At 43.9% G+C, this 25,804-nt stretch overlaps 2 protein-coding genes across 12 annotated transcripts in view; one reads left to right on the forward strand and one right to left on the reverse strand.

The window, feature by feature from the left end:
• ZC3H12B (zinc finger CCCH-type containing 12B) overlaps positions 1-8,754 on the forward strand; it is a 33,038-nt gene extending 24,284 nt beyond the window's left edge. For all 4 annotated transcript variants that reach the window (XM_054075781.1, XM_054075783.1, XM_054075782.1 and 1 more), the window contains one exon: positions 186-8,754. In XM_054075781.1, the coding sequence (XP_053931756.1) occupies positions 186-1,606 (1,421 nt within the window). In that variant the 3' untranslated portion in view covers positions 1,607-8,754. The remainder of the gene's footprint in view (positions 1-185) is intronic.
• LAS1L (LAS1 like ribosome biogenesis factor) lies at positions 1,638-25,361 on the reverse strand. Of its 8 annotated transcripts, none has more exons than XR_008451507.1 (14): positions 24,700-24,914; positions 24,253-24,378; positions 23,997-24,066; positions 22,756-22,837; positions 21,533-21,724; positions 20,284-20,330; positions 18,500-18,609; positions 16,979-17,064; positions 15,103-15,318; positions 13,780-13,915; positions 12,808-13,187; positions 11,370-11,511; positions 8,187-8,934; positions 1,638-3,159 (listed from the first exon to the last, which is right to left on the reverse strand). XR_008451507.1 is itself a non-coding variant. In XM_009555322.2 (13 exons), the coding sequence occupies exons 1-13, from the start codon at positions 24,885-24,887 to the stop codon at positions 8,844-8,846; spliced, it is 1,866 nt and encodes a 621-aa protein (XP_009553617.2). In that variant the 5' UTR covers positions 24,888-24,914; the 3' UTR covers positions 1,638-8,843. The 8 variants fall into 8 exon arrangements, 5 of the variants coding, with proteins under 5 accessions (XP_009553617.2, XP_053931761.1, XP_053931762.1 ...); XR_008451506.1 differs by having other exon boundaries at positions 5,720-8,934; XR_008451505.1 differs by having other exon boundaries at positions 5,583-8,934.
• Positions 25,362-25,804: the final 443 nt, after the last annotated feature.

Genomic DNA, 25,804 nt, shown 5'->3' on the forward strand with positions numbered 1-25,804 from the left:
TGGTATACGTGTATACAGGTAGCAGAGTGTGAATGCCTGTGTATATAATGTATATAATTATTCATTAAGGGGATTGATCTCAGAATATTGCTATGGAGAAGATAGGAACATATAAAGAAAAATGATAGCAACTAATGCTATACATTAATTTTCGGTTATTTAACCTGAAAACGTTTTTCTTCCAGGTAAAAAGTGCACCTATGGGCACAAATGTAAATATTACCACCCAGAACGGGCAAACCAGCCTCAAAGGTCAGTAGCGGATGAGCTTCGGATAAGTGCCAAATTATCTGCTGTGAAAACTATGAGTGAGGGAGCCTTGGCCAAATGTGGCACAGGGCCATCCAGCTCCAAAGGAGAAATCAGTTCTGAAGTGAAACGCATTGCCCCAAAACGGCAGTCAGATCCAAGCATTAGATCAGTAGCTGTGGAGCCTGAGGAAAAGTTATCGGTAGCCCGGAAGTCTGAGGCCAGCTCTGTCCCGTCTCTGGTTTCTGCATTAAGTGTACCAACGCTCCCTCCACCAAAAAGCCATGCAGCCGGTGCATTAAATACTCGTTCTGCAAGCAGCCCAGTGCCAGGTTCCTCACAGTTCATGCATCAGAAATCCTCACTGGAACATATGTCCAGTGTGCAATATCCTCCTATACTAGTCACCAATAGCCACGGCACCTCAGTGAGCTATGCTGACCCGTATCCCAAATACGAATCAGTGGGGGACCATGGCTATTACTCCTTACTCAGTGATTTCTCCAACTTGAGCATAAGTAGTATCCGTAACACAGATTATTACGGGGCTGATATGGACCAGGGGATGTATTCTAGAAACTCAAGCCCCTGTCCTGACAATTGCTTAAGCCATACAAGTAATGATTCTTATTCCTCTTACAATGACTTGTATCTGGGTGTAGCAGATGCCAGTCCAGAAGACAATGTGAAGATCCACAGACTGCCATCGCAAAATCGTCTGCAGCCTTTTTCCCATGGTTACCATGAAGCCTTAAGTAGAGTTCAGACTTACGGAACTGAAGAGCCTAAGCAATCCCTTCGCAAACAGTCAGCTTCCCACTTAGGCCTACATGCCCAGCATCCAGTGGTTGGAGCACGGTCCAGTTGTCCAGGAGAATACTCTGTGCCTCAAAATGTTCACCCATCAGCTGCACAACCAAGCCGTGCCTTGGTCATGACAAGAATGGACAGCATTTCTGACTCACGGCTCTACGAAAGTAACCCGACCAGGCAGAGGCGGCCACCTCTCTGTCGAGAGCAGCATGCTAGCTGGGATCCACTGCCGTGTGCATCAGATTCGTATGCTTACCACTCGTATCCACTGAGCAACAACCTCATGCAGCCATGTTACGAACCAGTAATGGTAAGAAGCATGCCTGAGAAGATGGAGCAGCTCTGGAGGAATCCCTGGATCGGGATCTGTGGTGAGCCACGGGAACCACATGTCATCCCAGAACATCAGTATCAGACATACAAGAACCTCTGCAATATTTTCCCTCCAGGCATTGTCCTTTCCGTGATGGAAAAGAATCCCCACATGACAGATGCACAACAGCTGGCAGCTATGATTGTTGCCAAATTGAGAACAGGGCGTTAAAGCATCACAGCCTCTTTTGGATAAATGCAACCATACAGTGAATAGGGCCTAGGGGAAAACTGAAGCAAAGAAGGAAGGGGCCAACCCTTTGTAAATATTTTCTACTAAGAGAGTATAAAATTCTGTACACAGTAACAATCGTGTATATTTTGAGGCACTAAGTAGGAGTTGATTGTACTGTAAATTTTAAGATTTTAAATATAGGAATTTTTATTAGTATTTTAAAGGAAATGCATACCTTGCTGCATGGATAGCTCATCAAGAACCACAGTGTCACATTCAGTGTCACAAAGCTGCTACAACAAAATCACCTTTAGCAATTATATTGCATGTATTAGTGTAAACTTTCAATTTGCTTATAAATGCCTAATAGGCCTTTAAAAGTATGCTCTATAGACACCTAGACAACTTTTAGGGTTTCAGCTTTGTCAGTTGACACTGCCTACTGGTATATTAAATATTGAAGAAAAAGGAACCTTGACAAAAATTAAAATACTCAAATTGTAAAAGGAAAAATTGATTTCAGCTTTTGAATGTCAGTGCTGTTGGCACTTAAAATTTTAAAACTGTTCTCCAAGAGTTTGAGTATCTGTTACATTGTCCAAAATGTTGGCTCAATCCAGCAGAAGCCAAGTAGTTCATGGAATTAGGAACAAAACATGAAGGACTATAAAGGTAGGAGTGCCACTCAATAAACTAAAAGATGTTAAACTGTAGCATCTCTCTTCAGAATTGCCTGTCTACCCTGCAGGGAGCAGCTGCTTGCCAAAGAAGCTGAAAGCAAATGGTTATTTTTATGTAAACTGGATTGCTTGACCTGAAGCAGCAGAAAATGGATGTTAGCATGGAAGCTCATCCATAACTACAGACCTTCTTTGGGAAGCAAGGATGGTGTGTGAGCAAGCCTAACACTCCAGATGGCTGCACGAGATATGGGTAGGTTGGGGGTTGAAGGCTGCTTCTGGAAAAAGAGACGCTACAGTTTCAGTCTTTGGCAAAGCTGGCCTGGTGCTTGCTCCTGGGATCCATGCAAAGGTGTGCATTTGCCTGGTGAAGGATTTAGAGTGCCTGTTTTAGCGGGTCTGTGGCATTGTTTGCGCAACTGGTATTTTCCTCAGGGTGGGAACCTTTGTAGCTAAATGTCTCCAAAAGAGGCGTTATTGTTTTTTAAGCTGCACTGATCGGACGCCCTTTTTTGACTCCGCTGTATATTTCCACATTTCAAAGCATTACTAACTCGGCACAGCTCGAGCTAGGACTTGTTGACTTCTACTGTAGTTTTTTCATGAAAGTTGAGAAGGCCTGGTTTATGGCCTTTTGTTTCTTCATGAGAAGGTGTGACACTGCCTAAATGTTTCTTACCGTGAAACACACGGAACGCGAGGCTGCAGTCAGGGTTGTTTCTGGTGTTTTGATAATGGCTTGCATGCTGCTTTCTTGTCCTCTGTCTGTCTGAGGAAGAGAGTTCTACCATTTCCTCCACTTGTGTTACTGTAGTGGTTGGTTTGATTCAAAATATCTTCTGGGCTCCTTATCATGTGCAAAATATGTTGCTGTCATACCAAAAAAAATCCCCAAATTAACAACAAACCACAGTTACGGATGCAACTTCAGTTAACTTACTGACATTTGATAACTGCATTATTTCACACAGAATCAATATTCTCATATTGGTACAGGTTATATCTATAATAACTGTGTCATTTAAAATGCATTAACTTGAAGGTGATTCTGCATTTACACTTGGCATTTAAAAATAACTTAAGTTTTAATTAGTTGGTTATCATCACCTCTGCTATTTAGAAAAAATAAGTCTTCAGAGGCTTGAAATAGTTGGGGAAAACAGATTTAACTCGACCATGTTTCAAAAACATTTCTTACTAACCAGCATTTTATATTTTTAGTTTGAGTTAATTCTTCTTCTCTTCTCTTGCATGGTGTAAGCAGCTGAGAGCAATGCCTCAAATAACCAGAAATGACCTTTTGTTTGTTGATACAAATTGTATCTCTTTTTCTTGATTGTATAAAAACTGTGTATAAAAACCAAAAATAATCTCTAGGTTAACTTCAGTATTACATTTTCACCACAATGTTTGTGACACCATGTGTCACAGGGAAGTAGCCCATGAGTAACTGTGGACCTTTTTTATTTAAAATGGGCACTTGTAGTTTATAGACAAACAAGGACAACTTTCAGCACCAGTTTGATGTGCGCAGATGCTGTGTGCACGCCTGGCAGCGTTATGTGGTTCTTTAGTCTACTTATTAAGCAGACACATTCTTGCACTAAACTTTATGTTCAGATGTTGCTGTTAACTCATTTGCATGTGTTTGAAATGTAACTATAATTGCTATAGACCCTGCTTTATTCTTAATGGATTAATTTATAAATTATTTAAGTATAAAATTAAGTTTATTGTGCACTCACATTTTCCATCTTGCATGGAATTAAATATTTGTATGTAGAATAACATTTGTTCCCTTTCTCTTCAATTACAAAGATAAGCTATTTTAAGAAAGTTTTAATAGGTGTTTTTGATGTTTTCTAGTGTGGAAAACTGAGCAGAAATTTCTGTATGAAGTCTTGGTTGGTTTGTGGAAATACTTAATTTTGTAAGATTTATCTAGTCATTCTAATTTCCACTTACTTTTGTCTTACTGATAGAACAATTTCTTTTTAAGAAATGGGAATGCCACACCAATACAAACCCCACATACGATTTCCCTGAGGCACTTTCAAAGCAACTTGCCTTTTTTTAAGAAGTGATCTGCATCTGCCACGCGCAGCGTCACGGCATGGGCAGTGCAGCCTCTGGGAATCAGGTGCAGATTTTGTGCTTGTTTGGCCCTCTGTAGAGGTAATGAAACTTTTGTACGTGACCTGGTCTTTCGTAATCAACTGCATGAAGTGGTAACTCGCTCATCCACATCTTTTTTTCAAATGTTTACAAGCCAATTCGAAACAATGACATGTTCATTAATGTTCAGCACATAAGCTTAGATCTTCTTAAACGGAAGAGCTGATCTCGTTACACCTGATCACAACTGTCTATATTGTAAATACAGACTTTGTATAAATGCTCTTTTTGAGAGCATGCTATTTAAATGTTTTTAAAAATGTAAAAGAACAGCTCTAGAAACTATATTTTAATGAAATTCTTGAAACTACATATCCAGATGAGAGAGAAAAAAAAGGCGGGAAGGTGAAATGCTGGCTACTGGGCTCAGCTGGAATTGAGCAGCTGGCTTCAGCACTCAGTAGGGGCCAGAGCATTCTCTGGAGTTCTGAGTGACTGATCCTTCATCTTCAGCTACATTACTTGCACACATTTGTCACTTAAAAGTGTATAATCTTAAATTCATGAATCAAAAATCAAATGCTTTACAAGATGTCCAAGTTATTTAATGTTTGGGTTTTTTCTCTTAACAACTACCTGTCAGTAATATATTAAATTGTATATATAGATGTTTTCACTACTGTTAGTCATGTTGTTGTCGTACTGAGCTGCAGTAGCTGGCTTAATTAATTTCTAGAATTAAACATTACTGTTTAATTGTTGTAAAATTTTATAAATCTCTTTGGGTTTTTTGGTCAACCCAAATATAACGTAAGTCTTAATGACAAAATGAGTGACAATGGATGTTTAACCAGTATGTGGTATTTGTAAATCTTGGTAGTAATAAGTGTGCACTGCTCTGGTTGCTGCTGCATGGATTCATTCACTGGCTGAGTCTGCTGCTGCTGTACAAATGCTTTAACTGTAAATGTAAAAACAGAAGGCATACATATGGCTGCTTGGGACAAGCAGAAGAATCCTCATTAAAAGAAACCAAACAAACCCAAGCCATCTGCATAGGTGAATTCCCCACTACTTTTAATACCAGTTTGCCTCAAATCGCAACTTTTAACATATTGAATTCTTAATGATAAAGTCAGAACATGCAAAGACTGTCCAGATAATCTGGTTAAAGATACCTGTGATGTGACCAAACCCCAAACAGGAACAGCGTGAGGGGCATAGTCTGACTACAGTAACTGTTAAAACTCCATGCTAGAGAGAAGGAACATGCAGTGTTTCAGTGAGACTTTGCTCCACAGAGTTGAAATATTACTTTTTCTTGGCTTGCCAAAGTTTCCCTGAAGTATTGGTAGCACGGGACTCGGAGCACTCGGATCATTAGATCCGGGGAGAGTGCTTGGTGCTTGTACTCTTCTGACGCGCTCACAGCCTGGGTGTGGCAGAGCCCTGAACAACTGCATCTCTTGCAATATTCCACCTGGAAAAATTTAAGTGTGCAATCACTGAATTGTTCTCGTGCCAGTGCTGGGTTGACCTCTTCAGAGCTGTTACGCAACAGCTGTCATTTTGTCTGTGGTATTTAAAGCTTGTATTAAGAGATTTGAGAGAAGGAAATAAAGGCTGTTACCTATTCTGCCCTCCTGCTCTGTGTTAAAAGGTTTGCACAATTTAATCACATGACATATGTTATATATATTAAAAATGCTTATTTAATAAAACTGAGAGCCATTGGATTATGTTTCTAGCTCTTTATTTTGTAACCCTCTGTAGGCAAGAGCCCCAAAAGTGTTACTCTGTCTAAAACAACTGCTGTCATCTGTCCAAATTTTTTCATAGTATTCTTGGCTGATTACTGAAAAATTACCCAGGTTCTGAAATTGTCCATATTGCTTATGTTTCCCATCTGCACAGGAGCAGGACAGGAGTTTTACTCCTCTTCAAAAAGCAGAGGACAGAGTGCTCTTCAGGCCCTGCTGTCCCATTACGACGACATCCTCAGCCAGTCTTTTCCTTCATGATTCTAACACATGACAATTTCCCTCACTCGGAAGGAGGTGACACCACGTCAGTTGTTACGCTTTGACTCAAACAGCTTTAACTCATGGGGAAGCAGGAGAAAAGCCGACGAGAAGAAAATGATACACGAGGATCATGGCGTTCTGGATTTACCTGAACTTCTCCCCACTGATCTCACACAGGCGAGGAACCAGGCAAGTCAGAAGGCTGCACAGAACCAACTAAACTCAGTAAGACCCCTGTATTACAAAGCTGCTTTTCCTTAATCCCAGGAAACTTGTGCTTAATTTACATCCTCAAGCCTCCTGAAAACCAAGACTAATTAGATTCCACAGGACAGTTGTGCTGTTCTGGTTTTCTCCCCAAAACTGTAACCGCTGAGCAGGACCAGAGTCCTCGTCAGAGCAGCTCCCTTTGGTCATGGGAAAAAAGAATATGAAAGACTTAAAGAGCCAGGCACAACACTGAAAAGAAACTCACAAGGCGGCAAAAGCCAGGCTGGGTCACGGGCCCCACGAGCAGCAGGCCCAGGCCTTGACCTCCTCCACTGTTCCTAACACATCCATCACCAATAGCAGTCAAACACCGCCGTTACCCTGGCTTCTTACATCTCTATATCCTTTTTTTAAAGCACCTGGTGGGCCTATGCTTTCCCCACACTGGGTTTAACTCTTTCATTTGACTCTGCAAGTAGATCAGGGTTTTTATTCCATCGCTTGCCCACTGGGGTGATGGCAGATACACAGGGCAGTGACTGTGGCTGGCAAAGAAACCACAGCAGCCCATCATTTTACTAAGTCAACCTTTTCTAAAGGGGGGAAGGCTGCACACAGCGCAGTGCTCACCAAGCACCACTCCTTCCTTTTTCAACTGTTACGCTTGCTTGCATTGGCAGACCTCAGAAGTACCAAATACAATAATTTAAGTAATTTCATATTCTACCAAACAGAGGAAAAAAAGAACAAATCCTCTTCACTCAGCCTTTCCTAAATAAGTTTGAGGAACTACTGGGTAAAAGGAGAAAATTCTAAAAATACTAGAAAGGGGAAGGGCTTACATGAAAAATCCTGCCTAACAGAAAAAGAGAAGTTTGTTTTCTCTTGCATCAGCACTGCTTGTTTTTAGAGAAGGAAACATACAATGCATCTTCCATTTTAAACAACTTTTGGCTGTCTAGTAGAGAGCAACTAGAGTAGAACAGGATGACAAAAAATTAGAATACACATGTAATACTTACGTTACAGAGACTGAGCTGAGCCTTTACTTCAGGGCCAGCCCAAAGCATCCACAAAGCTGCTGTTCTGAACTCACAATTCAATACTACCCAGTGCCACACTATGGCTGCACATCCCATTTGTATCTCTACAGAACAGCTACACACAATGTCAGTGGTTCTACAGAACTAAAGAGATTCCATTTCACAAAGTGGCACTGACATGTTCCTGTTTCTGTGTGGTCTGTACGCACTGCAAATCATTCGACTGATGCAGAGAAAGGCCCTGTCTTGCCCTCTAGCAGGTACAATCCAACAAATTCTTACTGAGGAGTCCTGCAATAAATATATGTTTGAACTATTTTTTGACAGGTAATTACAGAAGCCTCCAAGTTCCAATAACCCTTAGTACAGGTTAAAACCCATGAATTTAGGGAAAAAAACCAACCAGCCAGAAGTCCTTTTCCTAAACAACCTTCCGAAGCACTCGAGTCTGTTTCTACAGTAATCATACCACTTCTCAGTAAAGACCACAGTGCTGGTTACCAACCTCAGCAAAATCAAGAACAGAAATAACATCAAGCAGACAGGTGCAGTTACAAAGTGGTAGCAGTGACCCAAGACCATCACCTGAAAAAATGGTGAGAGAATTTAGAAGATTTTTATGCACTAGGTGCATTCAGCTGTGCTTAACCTAGGCTTGATCCCTGAAGCTTCCTGTGAAAACCTAGCTAGATGAAAAGTGCAGCACAATCTTAGCCTAGCGAAATCATCCAAACTCATACAGGACAATATTAGCATCACTGGGATAGGAAGGGCTCAAGTACTGTCTGGCTAACGAGAAACAGAGGCCACTTTATCTGAGTGTAAATGGAAAAACAGGATGCAGAAAGGTTTGTCCCCAGTCCATTGTATTTATTAACCATGAAAAAAATAAGGAACACTGAGGGATTCCGAAGTACTCCAATGGAATTTGGCAAACATCAACTAAAGCTAAAAGTTCATGGCAGTGGTTAAGCAAGACAATAGTTACTACACATAGAACTTCAAACACACCACCTTTATGAAATATTGATTTTACACAGCAAAAATCAGTAAATCTTCATTAGAAAAATACCCTGGAGCAGCCGTTTCCCCATAACCATGACCAGTTCTCCCATGCCACTTATCTTGTGCAATACTGAAAGTCGCAGAGCTCTCTGCTGTCTTAGAAAAGTTGAAGGCCACTTTTTATTTTATGGAATTCATTCTGGGTCCATAACAATCCTCCCGTCGCAGGAATATTCAGTTCTGCAGAGCTGTGAGAGGAAGAGAAATAAAGCGCATCAGCACCAAGCTCATTTAGAGGCTCACATCACCACATCAATTTTGACAGCACTTTAAACTTGTTAACAAGTTTTATTTCCAAAAGAAAATGCCATTTTCGTTTTTAGCTCTGAACATTTACCTGTTGGAACATCCCTAGTTTTCCATCAGTTCATTCCAGAGGCAACAGTCCCGAGATGCCAAAGAAACCCAAGGTCACCAGTCACCAACAGTTGTAAAGGAGCCACAACTTCAGAAACCCCACAGGACCATTTTCTTCTGCACCTTCCTCTGCCTTTTGCAGCCAGGAATACTGGCTGATTGGTGAAGCACTGGCACTGCACGCCATCGACAAGAAAACGGCCCGTCAGGAGTTCCAGAAGTGCTTTTGACTCCTCTTCTTCCTGTCTTTTAGGCTAGAAAACCTCTTTGAACCGGTACTGCCTTGTACAGCTGTACAGCCATGACATACTGGTGCCTCAAGGCATTTCAGTAGTCCTGTGCCACAAGACCACGCAGCAAAACTGGCAACAGGAGTAGAAAGAAAGATTTAGTGGGGATTAAATGAAAGCAGCTAAAACCAAAGTAAAAGCAGCAAGACACAGTTAATTACCTTGCTGATGACAAAGCAATAGAAACTGCAAGGTGTTTTGCCAGCTGCAGGAGCAGCCAGCAGCATGCTGATGGCACAGGCTTTTGAGGAACTGGGGATACAGAAGAATGTTGTCATGGTGATAAACCTCAGTTCTCCACCTTCCCTGAAAGCACATTGCCACTATTGGCACTTGTATTCAACAAAACAAAGAACCACCAGAGACAGGGGAAGGACCACTGGTACAGAGATGAAAAAGAAGGGAAAGCAGCTGGGGCTGAGAGACCAACAAAATGACCTTATGTCTGCAATAGGACAGGTTAACTGGATAAGCTTCATTTAGTAACAGAGGTGATTTAAAGCTTTGTAGAATGCTACCGTGATTTCCACGACAACCTGTGTTTCTTTACTAAGGTCAAACTCTCAGCTTAAATCACACTAGCTGCAGGTCTGAAAATGTCACTGGGCAATGCCAACACACTGAGGATCAGAGCCCCATGGAAATGGAGCTTTCAAACTTGCTGAGGTTGTGTTGATAACTTCTAAACTGCTAAACAGCATTATCTTACAATCCTTGCAATGGTCTCTTTTACAAAGACCAGGAGGAGGGAGGATAGTAAGATTACAAAGTAGTTTCCTCAAAGGATACCATGCAAATCAACATTTTTGGTGGCCAGTTAATGCTTCTGCATTTAACTTTCAGATATTGTGAATGACTCAAGGAGCGCAAAATAAAAGTACATTCCCAGAAGGGAATGAGAGCAGCAGCAATACTGTTATAGGTATCACAGCAGCAGCTGTGATATAGCAGCTTTCAGATCTGATGACAGGAAAAGATAAAGGAGACCAATGCAGAGAGCCTATTCTTCCAGCTTCGAAGGATGACGGTTACGGCTTCACAGAGAAACCTCCTGTGACACCGGCGAGTTGTCACAGCAATACAGACAGCAGTGACTTCTGCCTGACTGTGTCCGTCAACAATGCAGGCACACTGTCAGACTGATGCAGTATGAACAAGTCAGAAGTCTCCTGTTGTGGTGGGGCAGCATGAAGGGAAGGGAGCTTTTTTCATACTGGGTTAATCATAGGATGAAATGCTGGGGCAGCAGTGCCATAGCCTTTACTCAGGAAGTGTACATTAGGCCCCATTTCAAGAATACAGAAAAGAGACACATTTGCAGTCACTGATGTGAAGCTGTCAGCTTATTCACCCTCACAGTTATGTGTGTCCAATTCCTTCTCCAGGTGTTACAAGATTAATTTGCAGGCCACCATTTCCTGTGGCTTACTTCTTTCCTCATCTTCAGGGTTTCCCACCAGCATACCTCAAAGCACTTCAGCAACCCACTGTGCATTGTGGAATGACTCCTTTCCATATAAGATTAGCTTATCTGGGAAAGCTGGCACTGGGGAGGATAATGTCAGCCTTCCAAGGCCTCTAGTCCTCAGCACTTTAACTGCAAGGTCTTCCCATTAACATTATTCATCCCAGTGTATCACCAGGCAGATTCTGCACCAGCTCTCAGCAGTGCTCTGCACTTCCAGACCAGTAAGTCTGAGGATTACTAGACTGTATCCTAGTCTGAAAAGCAGACTGTTACACTATGACACCAGCACTGGAAAGGTCCTTCCAAATACACACTTTACTTGAAAAGCTCAGGAGAACTGCAGTTAGTAGATACTAGAGATAGTAGATTTTTGGGTCAAACTATTTAGTCAAACAGAAGTAAAAAAGAACACCTCATCCTTAATTTTCCACATGATAGAATGCAAAGCACAGAGAGACAAATGCATTTTGTGGTTCCAGGGCAAAGTCCTGCCCACACCATTACTCACGTAGTATTGGGAGACTTCCACTCATCTCTCACTGGCTGATCGAGCAGGGACATCATGGAGTAATTATCCAACATGAGACCATCAGGGTCATCTGTCTGACCTGGGAGTTTTCCAAGAGGAAAGTCTTTCCATCGTACTTCATCTGGGTAAAAATAGTACATAAAGAAGACTGAGCTCCTCAGACAGATTTTTAAAAAATTAGACCCCCCCAAAGTCCACAAATACCGTCTGACGCTGCTCAGCTGTTCAGCAAAAATGAACAATCTCAGGTACTAAGCAAAAGTGAGTTGGAACTCCAGTTTTTAACTCATTTTATTTCTAACCTTACTGTCTCTTCCAAAGAAAGTGACTGTAATGTGTGAGGCAACAGGGACACATCTGCAGCTATGGAGCATCATGCGGTCTACACGGTGCAGCTCATCCAAACCACTGCGAGACTTTCCATTTAAAACAACTCCACAGTATCCCAGAGCAACTCTTCATGCTTACCTTAATCTCTTAAGCAAACTTTCATGTGAAGCATACACAGTGACTTACATATGTTTTCTGTTAAGAAATTACTCTGCACGGTTCTGTACAGAGCCATTTGTACACAGACAAGGATACAATACAGTACTGAAGCCATGGAAGTAGAAGAGTGCAAGGATGGGGAAGCCAAATTAACCAACAAAGCGATTCTGGACAGACCAGTGGGCTGGGATGAGATGGTGAATCAAAAAAAGATATTACATCGTGGAAATTCTGCTGTTTGTTTTTACAAGCACCTATTGATATTTCCTCTCCACGACTTGGCATTTGTTAAATTCAGCTTCCAGTGGGGGTCAGAAACTGCACAATAGGAAACAATGCATCACAATGGATAACATCAGTGTGTCCATCCCTTTATACTGTGGTGCCACAATTTCAAAGCCACTTTCCAAGAGGGAAATTCCCCTCTGAATTTCATTCTTATTTCAAATCTAACTAAATCAAAGATACAAATTATTGTCATTGTTTTGTCAATAAGATTTCTTAGGCCTATGTGCTTTTGCGATACAGAATACATATTCTTGGAATGCCTAAGAGCAGCTCAGTGAAGAGCAGCAGACAGGTGCCTTCAAAAGATAAAGCACTCCACTCCAGAGAGCCAGCAATAATTACAGCAACTGTTCGAGGTCCCTGCTAATCACGTACAACTTGGCCATTTCCTTCTCTTTGCCTGAAACCAGTCTGTTTTGTGTACCTGGTATCTGCTCAAAATCCCAAGCACTGCCCTAAAGAAACAGTAGATTTATTTGTTTTCCCTTTTATACCTTTCTTGGGCATTTAATAGAACAAAAAAAAAATTGACATAGGATAGTACTTTATAAGTGTTATAATTTTACCATTCAAAAAGGGGCAGCATTTCAATTAACATTTGCCAGCGATGAAAACTAAGTCCCACAAAGCCACTTTTTACCTGCAGTAATCTGCCAGGCTGACCCTTGCAGTGCTGCCCTTTTCTCAGCAATAGCCACTGTGTTGCCAGAATGAGCGAGTCCTTCCAAAGGACTTGTTTCCGTTACCATCTCTTCTTCCTCCTCCTCCACCTCTTCTACACCATCATCTCTTTCCAGCACATCTTCTTGTTTCTCTGCAGTCTGCCCTTGATTTTTAACTTGATTTTCTTGCCTGGCCCTCCACTGTAAGCTCTCTATAGTGTAAATTGGTTGCCCACTGCAGTCTGAAGACAGGCCTGGACTGGACAAAGGGCCACCGCCTTCCGTGTAAACGGAAGCAAGATAGAGAAGGTTCTTCCGTGAAGAACGTGGCAAGCGAGGTCTCATGATTGTGAGGATCCTAGAGAAAAAAAAAGGGCAATGTAAAAGCCTTAACAGCAAAAAAAGATTCCAGATGAAGGTTTATCAAGCTGAACAGCTTTGCAAGTGTGAGTTTCCTCCAGGACAACTCACTCATATATCTCCTCTAACAGGCAAATCTGACTTTTCTCTGTTGGGCAAATGCAGGAGTTGTCCCTCTTTATGATTAAAGTTAAGGACTTGGAATACTTCTAACTGAATTCCAGCTTTGCTGTTTTCACATGAAAAAGTTACCACCTGTGCTAAATTCATTTCACCTGTATAAGCAGTCACATCTCTGCAACCAAGTCACATTTCATCTGACCAGGTTGCTTCATTAAAACCTCCCCGGATAATCTCTGCTCTCATTCTGAAGGTGCAATCCATTTAAATTCTCCTCCTTTTCCTTTTTGTGGGATCAATGGGGAGATGAGCAGCAAAGGTAGGTCTTTATATGCAACTACCACAATTCCCACTGGATGCAAAGGAAGGGAAAGGAATGCAGCTGTAACTCAGCGTATCACAAGGGAGCCAGCCAAAGGTGTTACAGCACTGTCTGCTGTCCCTTTTCTAGATTACAGGATCAAACTTACAGCTGAAGAAGGTGCGGGGTTGCCCAGCAGGGAGCTTCCAAGCAGTTATCAGTCAGCCTTATCCACTGCAAAGGAACTTTATGGAGGAACAGCCCCTTCACAGACACCTGTTTGTTACAATGCTGTTTTTTCTTCCCTTCAAAGAAGATAATGAAAACAATAAGGTGCTCAAAACTCATTACAAACATGCACTTATCCTTTGCATTTTTACAGGAGCATTCACCCTCGAATGAGCTGGCATTCCAATCCAAGTCCAAAACTATATGTACTGACAAAACCCACACAGATTGTTACAAGGCACTTGCCATGCATTGACAGCTGGGTTAACCCCACAAGACGCAACCACAGTGAGGTTGCAGGCATTCCCAGGCTGTTTCTGTGCAGGCCATTCCAGACAGGAATGCCAAAAGATGTGTTTGTACAGTACTATCTCCAAAAGACCCCAGCATACTGCTTCTGGGACCTGGAATCACCTCAGATAGCACTGCAATGAGTAGAAAACAGCTGGGAACGACTGCCATTCAGGGACATAGGCATAGGCATTCTCAGCACCAACAGAAAGCATCAAACACGAACCCAGGACTGCCACAAATGCTGGCAAAATCTTGGTGCAGACGGAGACACACCAGGAGTGGACAGAAAAGGTGACAAACTTAACCATCCGGAAAACATCTCAGCAATATACTAGTTGCAGGATAAGAATCCTGTTCAGAGAATTCCTGTGACACGCTTCAAATAGGTGAAGCTCTGCTTGTGCCCATCTCTAGAGTGAAACATACAGCTGCGACTTTAAGCAGTTCCAAGGACTTAGGAACAGAAAACAAAATATCACTGCTGTGTAAGTTTAGAAGGCATGAAAATCCTGCACTAGGATTCAAAAAGGACAGCAAGACTGGACAAGCACCTTGTAAAGGCCGGCTTCTGTTAAGTGAGGAGAGAACTGGGAACGGGGAACTCCCAACAGGTCGCACATAACATCTTTATTTGTTACCTGCTATCGTTATTTCCTGCAAGTAATAGTATCTGGAAAAAACAGGACTTAAGGGCTTCATCTTTCACAGGAGAGACTGGCTTTTCCTATCTTGAGGCGGCTGCAGCAAAGTTGCCACTAGCAGTTTCAATTTTTTGCTGAGAAATGCATGACAATACTTTTCAACTTGCAGCTTGTGTAACAAACACAATAGAGGCTCTGAGTTCACATGACAAAAGTAATCACTAGGTTATTGCACTTTCCATCTAAAGGTCACACTACTCTCCCAGTTTTCACAACAGTACAGATGAGACTCAACATCTTTTACACACAGAAATCCCAGACATACTCACCAGCGTTTACTTTGGCAATACCAGTCAGCATCTCAGAAATCCAGTTGATCAAGAACTGAGGCCGGAGTTCTGAAGAGTCAGAGCATTCTTTCAACTCCATAAACATTTTTTCTATTAGGATCTGTGTAAAACTTCGGGAGAGGAGGCTTGTCAGCAAAGGCTGCCAAAAGCAGTAAAACGTCTGAGGAATTCTGAACTGCCATACCTCTTTACTTGCTGCAATAAGAAGAAAAAAAAAGAGAAGCCAAAAATCACTGGTTTGTAATTTTTTGTGAACAATCAGTAAGATGTTTGTTCCAAACTGAAGTAGTTTGTTCTGCCATCACTGGCTCTAGGGTATTTCTGGGGATCCTCTCTGAACCTGCAACTATTATTCTCTTATGCTAGGGAAGTAAAAGCAGCAGCGCATGGATAACGTGTTAACACAACATTTTGAAGAAAGCCAACAATACAATGCTTGATCCAATCACACCATAAACCACAGGAAAGTCTACCTGTTTTGCTAATCCCTTTCCCGATCCAGTTCATTTCACATATAATGAAGAGCATTCTGTCTAAAAATATATTGCAAAGAGAAGCCACGTTGATCAAAGCAACACAGAACCAAAAGCTCCTACCTTTTTACTACTGTAATATAGCCACAGAAATGTAAGGATCTTTCTTGGGAAGTTCTCTGGCTTGTGTTTCCGAGAGGTCCCAGGGAAACAGACAAATTATTGATTTTCATTGTCCCTAGGTACCTAGTTCTCTTTGCATAAAATCCATGCAACTCCACACACAGAATCATAGAATCATAGAATCACCAGGTTGGAAAGGACCCACTGGATCATCGAGTCCAACCATTCCTAACACTCCCTTAAACCATGTCCCTAAGCACTACATCAACCCGTTCCTTAAACACCTCCAGGGAAGGTGACTCAACCACCTCCCTGGGCAGCCTGTTCCAGTGCCCAATGACTCTTTCTGTGAAGAATTTTTTTTCTGATATCCAGCCTGAACCTCCCCTGGTGGAGCTTCAGGCCATTCCCCCTTGTCCTGTCCTCAGTCACTTGGGAGAAGAGGCCAGCTCCTTCTTTCAGGTAGTTGTAGAGAGTAATAAGGTCACCCCTCAGCCTCCTCTTCTCCAGGCTAAACAACCCCAGCTCTCTCAGCCACTCCTCATAAGACTTGTTCTCCAGTCCCCTCACCAGCTTCGTTTCTCTTCTCTGGACACGCTCCAGAGCCTCAACAACCTTCTTGTGGTGAGGGGCCCAGAACTGAACACAGTACTCAAGGTGCGGTCTCACCAGTGCTGAGTACAGAGGAAGAATCACCTCCCTGGACTTGCTGGTCACACTGTTTCTGATACAAGCCAAGATGCCATTGGCCTTCTTGGCCACCTGGGCACACTGCTGGCTCATGTTCAGCCGTCTGTCAACCACTACCCCCAGGTCCTTCTCCTCTGTATAGCTCTCCAGCCACTCTTCCCCCAGTCATATCGGCAGCAGCATGGAGTTACGATGCAGCTAATGAATGGGGCTTAAAAAAAAACCACTTAGATTTGCTTAAAATCCTCAATGTAGAGAAGAAACCAGTGGGAGTTTGCCAAGTCAGTAACCACTGCAGATAAAGGCAGACATGCAACCTTTAAAAGATGTTTTGGCCAGGCAGCATCAGCACTGAAGAGCTATCTTTCCATGGTAAGAGATTTATGAAACAGCAGTAGCTAAGCAGGGCCATAAAGGGGTTTGGGGAACAGGTCAAAACGTTTAAGGAATCAAACATATGAAAAATATGTAGAGAACTAAAGATTTCAATATAACAAGAAAAAAAAGAATGGGCTTGGACATAACACTAGCTACATGCTTTTCACTTATGTGGTGTTCAAACCACTAACCTTCATACTTGATATTTAGCATCTTCAGACAATCCATCTTTGGGATGAGAAAGCCATCACTGAGAAGAGCTTCAGCAACTGCTTCCCTAGAGCAATCAGAGAGTCTTACTTATGTCACTTACTCCATTACATATCAAAACATCACTTGCACCAGTTCTGAAACAAGTCTGAGAGCCAAATGCCTGTAATGATGAGAAGGTGATGTACCTTGCTGTAAGGCACTAAAATCATATGCCAGTTTGAGGCTGGATATATCCAGTAGATTTGGAGTGAATGTGCATTTATGCAAACTGCAACAGAACCAGAACCTGGAAGGAAACATTTCTGCTTGGGTTGCAAAGGTAAATATCTTCGTATTTCAAAAGCACACAAACATTTATCATGCTGAAATACCTATGGTTTGCAGTAAGATCCAAGTATCCTGCCAGCAGGCCAGCCAAGATTTGAGCCCCTCTGACCCAAAGAGTGAGGTTAAACGTCAGGTGAAAAGCTGGCTCTGGTGCCTTGCTGGCAAGGTGCACCTCAAGGCACAGCTCACAGCTGAAGGGCAGAGAAGCTACAGCAGAGTCACAACTGCTCTTCCCTACAGCTCTTTTCTGGGCATTTCCTGCCCTTGTAGCTATCCTGTGAACTTCTATTAGTCTGAGAGCACAGGACAGTCCGTCTCAGGGACCGCTTCACCTCCTATTAGACTGGCAAGCATAAGGCTGAGGGGACCCACAGAGGCAGAGTGAACCAACATGTCAAGTCAAATGCAGCAAAAGGACAGAGGTGATAGTTCTACAACTACCCCAATATCCAGTCACGGGATTCTCTTGAATTCTCTCTTAGGGAGAGAGCATCAGAATTGCAGGTAGGTGCAATGGCTTGCTTCCACCAGCATCTTCCAACCATCCAGCAACAGACAGTTTAAATTACAGATCAGTCCCATGTTTATTAAGTTATGCTTCTTGTTACGGAATTTTCATGCTTTCTTGCTCGTTACTCCATGCTCAGCAACCAATGGGCAATGCCACTAAGGTCCAAGTCTCTTCCTTGGTTTTTTTTTTTTTTGGCAAACCTGATAACCGCTTAAAAATAATTGGCAGCTTGTATGGCATACACATTTACATCCAAAACACCAGTACTGTGACACTTGCTCCCCTCTACAGAGTTACACTAACTACGTTTCTCAGACTGGGACAGGATCACCATGCACATTTACATAATAATAATAAAGTCCCAACACACTGGGCCCTAGAGGCCCTTGTAGTAACAGAAAGTAAGGAAGAGACACAGAAGATGCTGACACATCTTGGGGCCAGTACAGCTAAGTCAGGGACAGCATCTTGGAGACCATCTGGCACAGGAAACACTACTCATGAACGCAGATTAACAACTCCATTTTCAAAGACATTGAGGGAATCAACCACTTGCTTTCTCCACAATCATGTGAACAAGACAGTGAAAAGGTAGTGCAAGAGGTGTACAGGCCCAGCTCTGCACTGGACCTTTCACCTCAGCTCCTTATTGGAAATGTACCTGTTCTCTTGCATCAGGTCTTTGATCTGAGCCAAAATCCAGTCCACTTCTGAAGAGGAATCAAACCACAGTTCTTGAGACTTTGAAGCAGACTGCACAGTCTGTATAACCTGAGTGAAAGGAAAATCCAAGCATTAACAGAAAGCATGCTCCAGCGGTGAATGGAAACGCACTGCTACAAAGAGAAGATGCCTGCGCCATGTGTGCTTCACCACCAGCACTTCAAAGAATTCACAAAGTTCCCCTCTCTGGGGGTATATTAAAAATTAATACAGGCTATATTTGACACACACCTGTCTACAGGGCATGGATTTTCACAATTCAGCTGTACTTTGTCACAGCTATCAGACTTAGAAGCACACCATTAGAAACCATGCAACAAGAAAGGCAGCCTTAAGGGTGCACAGAGAAATTTCAAACACACTGCATGCAGCACCCCATTAAATTGAAACAGAACAGTTTACACTTCTGCCTGTATATACACCATTTTGGTGGGAAAAGGAGGGTTTCACGTGAGCTTCAAAACTACAGGAGTGAGATTACTCTTCAGCAGTTCGCTGACATCCCATTCAACCCAGACCACTTTAAACTTGGAAGTAGTGTTTTCCTATTCAGTTTGAAATACTTCCCCCTATTCCATTAACATGTTAAGTGGTCACTTCCCATGTACAACCAATTGGGCTCCTTTAAGATGCAATGCAAAACATACAAAATGAGCCAGTGCAAACTACAGAAACGGATGGATGAACAAAAGAGAATCACGTTATCTACTCTACGACAATGAAGGAAACGGAACGTTCATTTTGAATAAACACCCTGTTGCCAGTTCCCACTGCTGGAGTCTGCATTTCACTGGAATCTTAGCACTCTTTGTCCTTTAGCCCATAATGACGTTAATCAAAATAAAAGTGAGAACAGCTTTCCAATAACAAGTGTGCTGGTGAGGTCATACCCAAAGGGATTGTACAGGGTCTGCCACACAGCTCTCAACACATCTTAAGAACTATCCTGTTATTAAGAAGTGGAAGCTGAGCAGAAAAATTTCTCTGGGGTTGAATTATTCACAAATCTGAACTGCAGCACCTCAGCCCTGGGGCCACTACAAAAATATACTGCAGATGATAGAAAACATGAATGACAGGTCTCAGCTTCTGGAGACACAAGGACGAACGGAAACAAACCAAGCACTATCCAACTGGAGAAGGAAGACTTGGGACCTCCTAGTACACATCCCATTTATAAACATGAACAAAGTATTTGCCTTAGAAATCATCACAGCTCAAACAACTTGTTCTCTGCAATGAAGCTTTACTTTGACAAGCAGTGTATGACAATGCCAGGAGAGAGAACTGAACAAGGTACCAACCATGCCCCTCTCCACAAAGATGGCAGCCACAGTTCTCCTCTGGGCTACATACTAAAGGGCAGCACTGCTTTAGGCAAGAGTACCTGACTTGGCAAGCCCTGGCAGCACTGCAGACACTGGCGTACTGCCACCTCTGCAGCACTCATACAAACTTCTATATAAAATACCACTTCTGCATCACTGATGCTTCTGGACAGATTCAAACTCTGGGAGAACGATATAAAGACAAAAAAATGGATCCCTGCAGTCACATGGAACTCCCTGCACAGCAACTTAGTCGGGCTAGCACTCAGGTATTTCAAATGAGGCCTAGCCAAGAGCACCAGTGCTTCAGTTTGAGCAAGAGCAAAGAGAAGACTTGCTGCCCCAAGCAGGAACTGAGAAGAACCTAAAGTGCCGATGATCAGACTGCACTTACCCGAAACTGCTCATTCTTGTAGGATATCAGCATATCTCTGACTTTTTCTAGAAATAAACATAAATACAGTTTAAACGGGGAACAGATCAACTACATAAGGGAATTTGGTCTCTGTTCAGGGTGCTTAGTTTGCTTAATATACGCTCAAGGAAGACATCAGTCAAACGAACTCATAAGTTCCAATTCAAACCACACTCTGAAGATTCCTACAGCTCCTATGGTTGTCCAGCAACACAGACTTTATCCAGTGGGGTTGAACCGCAAATTCAGTATTTTATCACTAAGAGTGACCAAAGACAGACATGTTGGATAAATCCAGACAGCTACAAAAAAATTGCTAAATACTTCAGTTGAGGAGGAAATTGTTCCCATAGGCAGCTCATGTTCTGAGGAATATTTGTATTCCTTATACTTCCATTTTAAATCTATTCTAACAGCACTGTGGCCATTCACAAACCAACTACACCCTTACCGGACTTCATTAAACTTTAATTTACCATCTGCATGGAAAGTCCTTTCTCTACCTGTGGACCACTTTCATGGCACTTTAAATAGCACCACCTTCCAAACCACCTCACTGCTCAGGTGTCACCGTTGTCTGCTCTCAGGGTGCCCACCACTCCAGAAAATCTTCAGATGCATTTCAGCTGTAGGACTGATAAACCATTGCCATACAAAACACAGAACATTCTGACAGAATCTGGACATACAAATCACAGAACATTCTGAGGTTCTCTCTTTCAGCAACTGGGGGTGGGGTGTTCCTATTTTTTTAGGGTAGCCAGGGAGAGCAAGAACTAGCACATGCTTGGATCTCATCCAACATGAAGTTAGACAGAAGCCCAGATATACACGCTGGCAAGATAAGTGTTAAGTGCCGCTGCATTCCCAAGTTTCATACTGCCTCTACATTTGGATTGTTCCAATAAATTCTGTATTAAACTCAAAGCACACAACAAATTAGCTAATATTTTCTGGATCACAGCTCCTTTAGCCATGCATGTGCCTGTTATAAAGGAATCCAGAACAGACTTGCAAGAAATCTAGAAATTCTAAAGCTAGAAAGATCATTACAGTCACCACATGTGATTTCCAGGGAGCAATAAGGGTCAAAGAGGAATCCAAAAACCAGGACTAAAGGTATATAGTTATGCAACTGCCAGGGCTAGAAGATTATGCTTCTAAACTGCTTCCTGTAGCATAGGACATTTCTAATCCTTCTATCTGCCATTGTTCTTAGGACACTTACCATGGAATTCCTTGTGTTTCTGACAGGCCTCATGCTGTGGGGTTTGAGCCTCCCACGCATCACTGTCCAACTCTGCACTTCCTTCCACCTCCTCCCGCTCCTCGTCCTCATCCTCACTTTCTTCACACAAGTTATTACCCAGCTGACGGCTCCAGTACGTCTTTCGTAGCCAGTCCAGCACAACATCACAACCTAGGGAGAACAGAAAACGTTCTCTTCTCAGTGAGGTTTTGTTATTGAAAAAAAATAAGAGGTGGCAGGTTGCTAACTTGCCTTATGAAAATAAATGCTATTAACAAGTTACAAACCCTGAAATCCCATTAAGGAAAAGGTGAAGGAATTTAAAAAAAAAAAAAAACAAAAAGAAGAACACCTCCCTTTACCCAGTTCTTACCCTCCCCTTACTCAGAACCTCACAGTCCAGTATCACAGGCCTGGTAACACGCACCCACCGTCTTTTTGGCAACAGAAAAGATTGGACATTGCTCAATGCACCTTGCTCAACCTAGGCCAAGTTAAAGCAGAAACTAAGTTACAGCAACAGCACTTTGATGAGACAATGAATCAATTCTTTAGTGAACAGTGTCCCTAACAAGAACGTTAATTTTTTGTGCAAAGACTACAATATGCATACACTAAATAGAATGGAAAGAAACCCCCTTTTCTCCCATCACTATTTCACTACCCAACTCAATCTAAGGACCCTACTGAAGGTGATTTAGCTGCCTACTCAGTACTTAACCCAAAATTCCCAGGAATCCCTTCAAATGCCCTGAGATCGTCATTCATTCAGGCTTGCAGTACCCTAGTGCATTTTGCCCTACATGGGATTTTGTTGAGAGTCTCAGGTATCTCTACTGCAACAGGAAAAGCACCTCTTTCCCTGAGACAAACTCCCTGTGCTGTAAAGCAGCAAGAGGGCCAAACTATTGTTTCCAGTATTATTTTCAGGAGAAGGAGAAAATCTTTAAGCACTTGCCCTGTGATGCACCACAGCTCTGAGCTACCAGACACAGCTCAGCTACCCCCGCCAGGCAGCGGCAACCCTTCCAGTGTTTCGCACCCCAGCTCTCCCTCCTAGGACAAGCTTGCTGCCTGCCTTGCTCCGTAGCGCCCCAAAGTGGAGGGAGGGGTGTTCCCCACGGGGCCTGCAGCACTGGCATTGCCACCCTGAGCACACATCAGGCTGGGTCTTCCCAATGCCGCCTGCTGGCAGCACTCACCCTTACGGCACAGGGCCAGCCGTGGCAGCTTCCCGTGGGTCAGCTCGTGACGGAGATCCACAACCCAGGTGGGAATGTCCACCTGGAAAAACAGCCACAGGTATTACTCCAGTTCTGGCTGCATCACACAACAGCGTGCAGCCCTGCAAGGCTAGAGAGCCTCCACCGGGGTGGGAATAGTTCCATGCCACTCCTGCACTGCAGCTCCCTGCTTCCCACATCAAGAGGGGGCTGAAGTCCCTTGTTCTCTGATCCCACTGCTCCTGTGGCCTAGGATCCATACAAACTTGGGATTTTACAGTTTTAAGTTCTTCACCATTAGCTGCAACTGCAGGTTTCTTTTCAGACAGAGGAGCTACGGATAATTTAAGGAGAGACTGGGAAGCAGCTAAATTATATTTAAATTGATGAAACCTTCCGGATGGCAAGTTTGTGTATCAGATACAAATAGTATCACATCTAACACTCAAACCACACACACGCTAAATGCATGCATTTTTTTGCAGCTTTCCTAAGGATACTAATTATGCAGCTTTTTTCAAGCTGGATCAGTTTTATAAGGTGAGAAGATGCACCTTTCTAAGAAGCCCAGCAAAAAGAAAAACGAATGCATCATTCTCACACAGCGATCCCAGGCAAGGCTTCACATACAGGACAGTCTCCAACACTGCCTGTCCTTCACTTCCAACACTTGCTGTGCAGACCTGGAGATGATGCTCAGTGCAGCTAGCAAAAAAAGGTGGTGAGCTGGTCCTGCTACTACAATTACAGCCTGAACCCTCCTTCCTCCACAGAGGACTGGACAAGCTCACTTCAAGCGAAAGCATAAGATGAAAATACTTGCAAAACTAAGTGCTTTTTACATATAACCTTGCTTGTCAAGAGAACAGAATTTATAAACCATAGATTTAGCTCTTTTTCCATATCTAAATAACTAGGAAGCAAAAATGCGTGGTGTATGCCAACTAGGATCATTTACATATAAGTCAAGGCTTTTTATTGCACAATTCAAAGTGCTTTAACGATCGACGGTTTTTGTTATTCCTACTCCAACTTTAAAGAGTGAATTTTTACATCTAGTTGCATCACACCTCTTTAAAACTTTGCAGTTGGAAATAACCAGCATCCATACCCATTATTTTGGCTAAAAAAGAGTGACCCCCCCACAACTCCCTCCACCCAGCATTGTGCATGTGCGCTCTACATACGCAGAAGTTATTGAGTAATTCTTAAGTATTTACCTCTCTGGCTAATTGTCTCAGAGGAATGCTGACCATTTTCTGTTTCCTTTCTGTGATCAAGTTAACAAACCTGCACGCAAGTTACAGAAACAACAAACGACTATCAAGAGCTGCAGAGACACTCGGAACTCCCTAGACAAAACCCCGTGCACTGTTCAACGCCAGGGTCCCAGAGACTCAGGGTGGAACAGCACAGCAGAGAAATGCTGTCTGCCCAGGCGCCTCTCTCGTGGCACGCAGGCCTGCGGAGCCCTACCGTACAAGAGCCAGCCCATAGGAGAGGATGAGCTCGTGCGACTTCAGTCTACCAGACGAATCCAGGACCTTGCAACGAATCAGCTCAGCAGTGCAATCCACCGCAAGGGGCATTTTGGGACCGTACCTGGAGATAAAGGAGAGACAGGTGAGCAGCCTCACAAGCATACAGTCATTCTGGGAAAAAGCGTGGTTTTCTGGCCACGTTTGGCACTCCGCGGTAAACCACAGCGCGCAGCAAGACGGAATCGAAGGCTCCTTCCTGGGCCTTTTACCTAGAGCAGAGCGATTACATGGCTGCCCCCAGGCCCACACCACCGCGTGAGGCCGGCCCGGGCGGGCAGGGCGAACGGAGCGGGGTGACTAAAGGCCCAGGAGCGTTCCTGGCTGCAGCCCCGCCCACGGGAACCAGCGCGCGGGCCCCACTGCCGGTGCGCCTCGCCCGTACCGGCTTTTCCAGGCGGAGACGCGGTCCAGCGCCTCCTGCTGCAGGCGCGCTTCACCGCAGTACAGCCCCACCATCACCTGGTCCCACTCCGCGCGGCCGCGCCACGCCACCACAGTGCGCAGCGCCCTCAGCCGCCCGCGGCCCGGGCCCGCCGCGCGCCGCCAGGCCCGCCGCGCGCCACCCGCCATGCCGGCCCGCGCGCCGCTTCCGCTTCCGGCCCCGCACAGCGCCCGGTTCCGCCCCGCGCGCCGCCAACCGCTTCCGGCTGCGCCCTGCCCACGCGCCTCCCGGTGGTGGCGGTGCGTCAGGCCGGTCCAGCTCCTGCCTTTGGGGCGAGCTGGGGGGTGCTGCCGGCCGCCGGGCACCGACCCTGTGTTCGGGAGGGTTCTGTCAAAGCCTATGTTTCCTCTGGCCGGTTCGCGTCATCCTGGAAAGCCTCGTGCCAGGGGAAAGGAGAATCGCAGCGTGGAATGAGGAAAAGGGGCTGGGACCGGAGTCCCGGGTAGCCGCTCGATCTAGCCGGCCCCGTGGCCACGGTGCCGTCTCCCTCAGGGCTCCAGGGCAGCATGAGCCTCTGTTCCGTATCCTGAAGTGAGGTTTTGTTTGCGAAACTGTTAATCGTCATCACCAGCTTTTTACAAACGTTCTCCAAAGAAATGTTTCCTCGGCTGCAACTTCTCTTATATTCCATCACAAGTACAGTGAACGCCCCCTGACTGAGTAACGCTGCCATGCGCGTTAGAGTGCGAATGAGCAGGAAGTTACAAAAGTGCTGGCCTCGCGTGATGTTTATTTTACCAAATGCCAGAGATGAGGGTGAAGAAATGCTGGATGGATTCTGTTAAAGTGCTGTCTTTGAGAAATGCCTCAGTCCGTTACCGTTTAACTCTGCTCCCCCAAAAGCCTACCTTGTTCTGTGGCCAAATGGAACAAGAGTTCCATTGCTCAAGAGAAGTACCGGGTTGAGGGAACAGACTTGACGTGCATCGCCAAATTCCCGCAGTGCCTCATGCAGCAAAAGTGAATTCTCAAAAGACAGGAGGGAGGGGGAAAACTTGGAATAGGGCCCTGACCACTGGAAATGAAGTTAGGCTTTTCATCTGCT

The sequence above is a fragment of the Cuculus canorus genome, chromosome 10, assembly GCF_017976375.1.
Source record: "Cuculus canorus isolate bCucCan1 chromosome 10, bCucCan1.pri, whole genome shotgun sequence".
NCBI lineage: Eukaryota > Metazoa > Chordata > Aves > Cuculiformes > Cuculidae > Cuculus > Cuculus canorus.

Coding starts and splice junctions, on each gene's coding strand:
- LAS1L (XM_054075786.1), bottom strand. CDS start 24,887: ATGGCGGGTGGCGCGCGGCGGGCCTGGCGGCGCGCGGCGGGCCCGGGC. Junction 24,379..24,699: donor GTCTCCGCCTGGAAAAGCCG/GTACGGGCGAGG, acceptor CTTTATCTCCAG/GTACGGTCCCAAAATGCCCC. Junction 21,725..22,755: donor GCTGGCCCTGTGCCGTAAGG/GTGAGTGCTGCC, acceptor TGTTCTCCCTAG/GTTGTGATGTTGTGCTGGAC.